Source organism: Cervus canadensis, chromosome 16 (genome assembly GCF_019320065.1).
Source record: "Cervus canadensis isolate Bull #8, Minnesota chromosome 16, ASM1932006v1, whole genome shotgun sequence".
Lineage (NCBI taxonomy): Eukaryota > Metazoa > Chordata > Mammalia > Artiodactyla > Cervidae > Cervus > Cervus canadensis.
Window position 1 is genome coordinate 22,877,406 of NC_057401.1, and position 8,459 is coordinate 22,885,864.

Here is an 8,459-nt window from a genome sequence, read left to right on the forward strand (position 1 = left end):
TCCCGCGCCGCGTCCCCTCCGCTCTCCACCGGGCCCTCCCTCCTCACCTCCACTGGAGTGCCTTAGCCCCACCCCGACCACGCGCCTCCCCGCCTTCAGGCCGGCCTCGGAGCCTGCGGAGCGCTGGGTGTAGGGTCGCCATCCAGGCCCGGGCCGCCGCCTCCGAGAAGTCGGCGCGGGGCTCCGGGCCTGAAGCGGACAGGAAGGCAGGATGCAGGAGTGCGGGGGAACCGCGGCGGGTCGCCGGGCCTTCGACAGCATTTGCCCCAACAGGATGCTGGATCCGCGAGGCCGGCCCATGAGCAAGGCCGGGAAGCCGGAGAGGAAGGTGGGGCCGCGGGCCGGGGCCGGGCGGGGTCCGCACGCTCCCGGCCCCTAGGGCTGACCCGCGCTCCCTTTCTGTGCCCGGCTAGTTCGCTCCTCCGCGGAAGTTCTTTCCCGGTAGCAGCGGCTGCAGCCGGGTGTCGGTGTACCAGGATCCCCCAGACGCCGAGACCCCTGCACTGCCAGGTGAGCACGGGGGTCCCCGCTCGACCCCTCGGGTTCCCCAAGCCTGGTGGGTGGGGCGCGCGGGGCTCAAAAGAACCTCCCCCCCTGGGGTTTCGGAATCCTGGCGGCGTTGCCCGCGGCGAGCCCTTGCGGGGAGGCTCAAGGTCCGCCCGGCGCATGTCTCGGGTTCTCGCCGCGCAGCGCTCACCACCATAGACCTGCAGGACCTCGCCGACTGCTCCTCGTTTCTTGGGTCCGACCCGCCGCCTGGTGGTGACTCAGCCGCCTCACAGGTACTTCCCCTGGTGGAATCCCCTTGCCTCGCAGCCCGGAGTCCTATTTCCCGAGTTTCATTAAAGAACCATTTGGGGAGGGGAGCACAGGAACACCTGGCTAGCAGGGAGAGACGTCCTTCAGGAATCTAAGCCGCGGGAATAGGAACTCCCTCCTCCCTCCCAGTATGTTAACGGGGGCTCTATTCTCAGAGCTCCAGCTCTGCACAGGGAGGGCTCCCCTGCCTGACGGGTCTCCCGTCCTCCTCCCCATCTATTCCTTGGAGCTGAGATAGAGCAACTCGGAGGTTGCGCACCGAGGGATCAGGTGGGTAGGTGGGAGCATAGTTGCGCTCTGGGCACCAGATCAGCGCGTCCTCTCTGTCCTTCCACCATGCCTTTCCCGGTCATTCATTCACTATTTTCATTCTCTGGATGTCTAAGGAGTGTGGAGATTGGGGAATAACTTCTCCATCAAGCCTGGAAAAAAACGAAGAGGATTTACATTTGGAGGAAGTGGGAAGAGTGACAAAGGATTTGAAGAAATCTGACTGAAAACGTTGTTCTCTACAGAGATGGCCCTTCAGTAGTTGGGCACTTTATAAAAGTCCTTTTCACCCTCTGCAAAGGCTACTGTCATTCCCGTGGGGGAAAGAGGCATTTCCCCCAAGAAAACCTATCCTCTCACTTCCATCTCACTCCTACCACTCACCAGGGCTGAGACTAGAAGCCTGGCTCACTGATGGGATATGAAGTGCCCAGAAGGACAGGGGGTCCTAGCTAGATGGTACCTGCAAGAAGAGTGCCAGTTCCAGGTTCCTGGTGGCAGGTGCTGGGGACATGAGAGTATAGAACTCTCCAGAGGATGTGACCACCTCCTAGAGCTGTGATTCGGATGGTGGAACAAAGTGTCCCAGGGTCTAAGTGCCTCTAGAATTGGGCCAGAGCCCAGGGAGACTTGGGGTAGGTGGCCACTGAGAGCAGAGACTAGGAAGGCAGGAAGAGTGGGCGTTGCCCTGCAGAGGCTATTTATTCTTTTGTTCTCTTAGAGTCTGGATGCTCAGATTTTAAAAAAAAGACAATACAGGATCATCATGCAACTGACCCAGAGGGTTACATCAGTCCCTTACTCCAACATGTTTATTTTGCAAGAGAAAAAGTAGGCTCTTGCTGAATTTTGGCTTATATATACAGAACTTAAATTTGACATCATGTTCTGTTTTAGTTTTTTTTTCTCCCCCTGCTCTTTGTGTTGGAGAAGTGCCAGGTTTTAACTGGGAAGATAGTAACAGAGTAACCACTGAAATATCACTGAACTACCTAGGATTGTGGTGTCAAAGAACCTAGGATTGTGTGTCAAAGAACCCACCTGTCAATGCAGGAGACGTAAGAGACTCAGGTTCAACCTCTGGGTCAGGAAGATCCCCTGGAGGAGGAAATGGCAACCCACTCCAGTATTCTTGCCTGGAGAATTCCATGGACAGAGGAGCCTGGCAGACTACAGTCCATTGTGTCACACAGAGTCAGGCACGACTGAAGCGATTTGGCCCAGCATGCACCAAGGATTAAGCCCACAAACCAGAGCCCATGAACCGAACCGAAGTTAGCCCATGTCTCCGAGTTTCAGAGAGTTTTAAGGGCAGAGCTCTTGCCAGATGGCCCAAGAGATCCATAAGTTGCCCTGGGGAAGGCAGAGCTGGTGCAGAAGGAGATACATCTCCAGGGGAAGACTCTCCAGGGGAACCCTCTGGCCAGTGCACACTCTGGTTATATTTCTCCTTCCTGTTGGGGAAAGTGGACACAGAGAGGAAGTGCTCTAGAAGTGTTTGGGGTCCAGAATGGGCCAAGACCTGGGATAGCACAGGAGGAAGCATTTCCTGGGCACCAGTCCCTCAGCTGGCCTCCAGTCTTCTTGTGATAAGGGCTTTTCTCTACTAAGAGGGAGACCTTTTAGCCCTTGGAAAATGCCTCATTTCTGACTCTTTCAACCAGGGAAGAATCTGTGCTTCAGGATCTGTCTGGGGCCCTCAGTCCTTCCTTTCTAAGCTCCCTTCCCTTTACAACCTCAGATCTCAATAGGTGCTGGACTTCTCCTCCCTGAAGGAAACTGATAACTTGTATATTCTTTGAAGTGCGAGTCAGATTAAGCTCTGACTTATTCTGGCCTGGAGAATTCCATGGACTGTGTAGTCCATGGGGTTGCAAAGAGCCGGACACAACTGAGTGACTTTCACTTTCACACTTCCACTTCAGATTAAGCTTCTCTTCTCAGAAGTATCTGAATGGTTAAGATGGGCGTTTGGGAGATGAGTAAGATTAACCCAGAGGAATTAAAAAAAAAAAAACGATGATAGAACAAAAATCATTAGAACAGATATTTCTGGTGGGCGTATTGGATGCACCCCTCACATCATGCCCCTGGGGGGGACCTCTTTCCCCTTCCCCAAGCTCTTCATTGGAAGCCAGGCTTTCCTGAAAGAGAAATAAAAGCTAGAGGCAACCAGGGGTAGAGGAAAGAGGATTGAAATAGGCACCAGCAGAAGCTCCAGTTTTACTACTTCAAAGTTGGGTGCTTGGGCAACTTGATTTCTCTGAGTTCAGCTTCTTCATCAGGGGAGGAATCACTTCTCGATCTCTGCCAGCTTCCCGAACTGCTGTGAGAATTAACAGAGAAAATCAACGTAAAAGAGTTTTGTTAGCTCTGTCCGTAAATTAGGGGAATAAGAAATTTCCTGGCAGCCAACATTTTACCGTCCCCTTCCATCTCACTCACCCAGGCACATTGCAGGAACCCAGGAGAGCGTCCAGTCCACAATGTTAGACGTGCATCACCCTGGACGGAAAAAGTCAACTCCAACTTTTTGAGAAGCAAAAGAGCAATAGGGACCACACCGGCTGCGTGCCGAACAGAAGCACTTTCCACATAGCATCCTTGGCCCATCATATCTTAGCCGACCTTTTCCCTTTCTTGGTGGAGACGGGTGGTTTAGTTGTGATTGAGCCTTCTCGGGTTATGTGGCCTGGAGTTACTGTTTTGGATGCCCCTGCACGCTGGCAGATCTTGGGAGCACGGACGGAGTGTTTGCACACCGTGCTCCCAGTTCTTAGAGCTGTGGCCCCTTGGCCTGTGAGAGGTAAGTCGGGGCTTGAGGTCTGCGGCCTCACTAGGAACGCGCAGGGTTGGCTGATGGCGGGCCAATGAGGTGGTGCGGGACTGTGCCTGCTGCCCGAGGCCAGGCGCGGGGCGGCGGCGGTGAGCTGAACGCAGTTTCAACACCCTGCAGGACCCTCGCAGCAGGGTCCCCACTTCGTGCGTCCCTCTCCCCACCAAGGGCGGTGCAAGCGTCATGGATTCCGCGCCTCGGGCGGGGCTTTGATTTTCAGCTACAAGTTTCCACTGTGAACGCGTTTGCGCGTAGACCTGCCACCGAGTCCCGGAGGTTGGCTAAAGTCTAGGAAGTGTTCCAGACCCGCCAGGCTTAACATTAACTAGTTTTTACCAATGGTTTATTTCAGAGCCATTCCCTGCAAACGGCAGCGGACTTCGATCTGCAGGATTTCAGAGACACTGTGGAGAATCTCATTGCAGGCAAGTGCAGTTTCTGCAGTAAAATTAAAGTGGGGGTGTCCTCCACCCCTCAAATCTGACAAGTTTGAATTTCATGATCCTGAAGGTGGTAAACTGTGTACTTATTACCAACTCGCCAGCAACTCATCAAAGTGTCAGGCTCTTCCATATTTAGGGGACCCCCTCCCTTTTCCTTATGGAGAAGATGAATCCTGAATCGCTATAGATGGCATTTTCTCCGTTTGCCCGTGCAGCTTCTGGAAGAGAGCCCAGCCTTAAGCTGTGACGTGGCCAGGAAGAGCCTGGGTGCCAGGAGTGTGCGGAGTAGTGGATTTGTGTGACTTCAGACAAGTTTGCCCTGGCCACTGTGGAGGTTCAGTGGAGATCGTCTCAACAGGCATTTATTGAGCACCTGCTGAGAGTGTACAGGATATCAGGAAGGACCTGGGGATCTTAGGGATTGCAGAGTGAGGGTTGATTTATCAATAAAGAAAAATCTCTATATAAACCCTACACCCATCATGACATTTTGTCCCTGTGGTTAGCCAGGCGCAAGTCTGAGGCTGCAAACCTAGCTCCCTCTCTTCTTCTTCATCAGACTCATCCTCTTTGATGTCACCTTCCCTGGTGGCCGGAGACTTCCCGTTCTCTCCTAGCGACGTCCTGCCGTTTGGTCCCTGTCTCTCCCCACCGCTGAGCCCGCCCAAAGTGCCCCCGCCAGAGCAGTACTGGAAGGAGGTGGCTGACCAGAACCAGAGGGCGTTGGGGGACGCACTCATCGAGAATAATCAAGTAGGGACACTGGACTGGCGTTCAGGAATCCTGGGGCAGGGGCAGAGCATGGTGCTCGGGGACAAAGCGGAGGCTGCAGGCGCAGAGATGTGCCCCTTTGGCACATTAGAACCAGTGGATCAGTCCAAGTAGCTGCTATTCCTCCACTGGCTCAGTTTACAACGTCCCTAAGTGGGAATAATCCTACCCACCAGATTTTTAATAGGGCCACCCAATATTTATCGAAGGCTATATGCCTAGTAGTGCGCTTACCCATTTACTTTTCCTCATTTAATACCCACAGCCATTGAGCTAGATACTCTTACCAGCCTCACTTTGCAGATAAGGAAACTGAGGTACAAGAAGATTGAATTTCGGAGGCAGAACCTGTATCTGCCTGTTGCCCAAGTCAGTACTCCTCATCGGTATACTGAGGATTCACTGAGAAACATTCTAAGTTGTTTGTAATAAAAACTGATTATTATTCTCACCAGTGTAAACGTTCTTGGGCCCCCAAGTTTCTGATTAGACGTGAGGATCTGGGTTCAGTTCCTGCCGAGTGTACAGAGGAGACAGCACGGGAGCCTACAGCTCAATGTTTGGGTCCCCTCCTGCAGCTGCACGCGACGCTGACCCAGAAACAGGAGGAAATCGCCTCCCTGAAGGAGCGCAATGTGCAACTGAAGGAGCTCGCCAGTAGGACCCGGCACCTGGCCTCGGTGCTGGCTGTAAGTGGGGCGCGGGCGTGTAGGACACTGCAGAAGTCGGAGGTCCTCCTGTGCACCCTCCCCCCACCCTGCTCCCAGTGTTGGCACCCGGCGAGGGTCGAGGGAAGGAGAGGACCGCTGGCAGCTTGCTGAGTCACTTGCAGGGGTCGGCCGAGTCGCGCTGTTGGAAGTTAGCCCAGGCCTCCTTCGAGCGCCAGTCAGAGGCGAGTCTGGCGGCCCCAGGGCGGCGCTCCTCCTCATCTTTTGTAGAAGCTGATGATCACCCATTCCCGGGATCCCGGGGCGGCAGCCGAGCCCTTCCAGCTCAAGGCGACGGCCAAAAGGAGCCTGGAGGAGTTGTTCAGCGCTGCGGGGCAGGATTGCGCGGAAGTGGACGCCGTTCTGAGGGAGATTTCTGAGCGCTGCGATGAAGCTCTGCAGAGCCGCGATCCCAAGAGGCTCCGGCTGCAGCCCGAGCCCCCGAGCCTGGACCGCAGGCCCGGGAACCTGCACGGCGCCTTCCCGGGGCTGCGCACAGACTGCAGCCGGAGTGCGCTGAACCTGAGCCACAGTGAGCTCGAGGAGGGCGGCTCCTTTAGCACCCCCATCCGCAGCCACAGCACCATCCGCACCCTTGCTTTCCCCCAGGGCAATGCCTTCACCATCCGGACCGCCAACGGGGGTTACAAATTCCGCTGGATCCCCAGTTGAGCTGGGATGTGGTCCTCCGAAACACTGCCTCTATGCCGATTGAAGCGCCTGGAAGCTAAACGCGGGTAGCTGAAAGCTGGTTTCTCAGAACTTCGCCTGCAGGACCGATGCCACTCTGAAACTTTTTTTTTTCAGGAACAAGAACGTAAAACGTTTTGATACTGATGCACTGTAAAGTTCTGTAAGATACTGTACTGTCCCTCCCCTCTTCACAGCGAAACCGCGCGCTTGTGTGTGTGTGTGTGCATATATCAGTCAATTTTAAAGTATTTATTTTTAGCAGCTTTGAATTCTGTACTTTTCAGAGCTGTAAGGGACCTAAAAACCACTTAGCTGTTTTTAATTACATAATGCCCTAGTTCCGCAGGAAGCAAAAGGAGATTCTAAGAAATTAAGTAATTTTCTACCATCAGAGGCGTCATGGGAACCTTCTTAGTGTTCTCACTACTTTTTTCAAAGATTGTAGGTCCAGAAGCCAGGTCTTTGGGTGAACCTTTAAGTACATCACTCACTTCCCTTGATCCAGGAAGAACACTGAATTTTGTCACTATTGAAACTTTTCATTGTAGCTGAAGGAATAAAACATTAGGAGAGGTTAGGATTAAGAATTTCTAATCACTTGTCTCAGGGCAAGCAATAGAACAGGAAGGTGCAGATTCTGAGTCAATGGGTTTTTGATAAAAACAGGTGCTAAACACATTTGTTTGTAATGATTATTCTTATAATTTTGTAAGATTTATGATAAATATTTATATGAATAATATAATTTTATTTGTCTGAACAGAATAACCACAGAAAAAGCAAGCTTTCTTAGTAAGAAACATTTTAAGAAAATGGCATATTCCACGTGAAAAATAATGTGTTTTAGCATGTTCTTTTTTTTTTGGCAGAAACCAAGTGTGGAAATCTTGGTAAAACTGTCTGTTTGAATTCCATGGATAAAAATAGGGTACACATTCATGTTTCATATTTCTTGGCTTCATCTTCTAAGAAAAACGGAGGTGTTACATGATGCCTTCACTTTGCCTTTTGTTTATTCTCTTTTGAGTGCCATTCCTTTTCCTATTCTGTTGTGTAATTTTGTGAGTAGAGTATGTCAAGCAGTGATTTGTCCCCACCTCCACAGTTCTCATCACGAGGGCTACTTCTTGTCTTTGGGGGGCTCAGCCTGGGCAAGTTTCCAACCCTGTTACACCACACAGCTGGTTCTGCCACCGGAATGCTATTCTGAATGGAGTGATCGGGTAACAGGTGAGCTGGGCGGGGCGGCAGAACCTGCTTCTCCTGTTTACCCTGTGTGCTGTTATCTGCATTGAAATGGCCATTTGGAAAACAGACAAAAAAGTGATAGAGCACATTTCCTCATACTTCGTCTAACAGATGGACTCAAAAAAATATACTGGATGGTTCAGAATTCTTTTTATCAGCTTAAATATGAAGTCACTGCAGTTCAGCATCAGAGGAAACAGAAAACAAAAACAAAACCCTTTAACTTGCTTCGAGAAACAGTCATCTTGTTAAAAGTTCTTTTCCTCTCCAGTCCTCAATTAGTATTTTCATAATGCATTAGCTTCAATGACAGAAAAGTTAAAAAACTATATGTATTTTTCTACTTGTCTTATGCCTGGAATTTAAAAAATTATAAGACTTATCAAGAATGCTGTGTGTAGTGGTTGGTGGGTTGGGGTCCTTCCCTGAGCTGAATGAGCCCACAAACCAGAGCTTCCTTGACCTGGTGTTTTCCTTGCTTCTTTGGGATGTTAACCACTCCATGACTGAGTGCTTATATGAGCAATGAAGGGATCTGTGCCCACTAATATATGTCCTTATGTTCCTTCCATGGCATGAATTCTTAGTACTGCTTGTTGCTGGTTTAGTAGAAAACATCAGTGAGAACAACTTTGAACCAAATCTTAGCCATTTTCTCCATGATTCTTTGAG

At 51.3% G+C, this 8,459-nt stretch overlaps 1 protein-coding gene across 1 annotated transcript; it reads left to right on the forward strand.

The window, feature by feature from the left end:
* On the forward strand, positions 1 to 8,400 carry MCIDAS (multiciliate differentiation and DNA synthesis associated cell cycle protein). The gene is made up of 7 exons (XM_043488968.1): positions 1 to 328; positions 414 to 510; positions 691 to 782; positions 4,278 to 4,350; positions 4,928 to 5,121; positions 5,718 to 5,828; positions 6,078 to 8,400. Exons 1-7 carry the CDS (start codon positions 212 to 214, stop codon positions 6,516 to 6,518), a joined length of 1,125 nt encoding a protein of 374 aa, XP_043344903.1. The 5' UTR covers positions 1 to 211; the 3' UTR covers positions 6,519 to 8,400.
* The last annotated feature ends 59 nt before the right edge of the window (positions 8,401 to 8,459 follow it).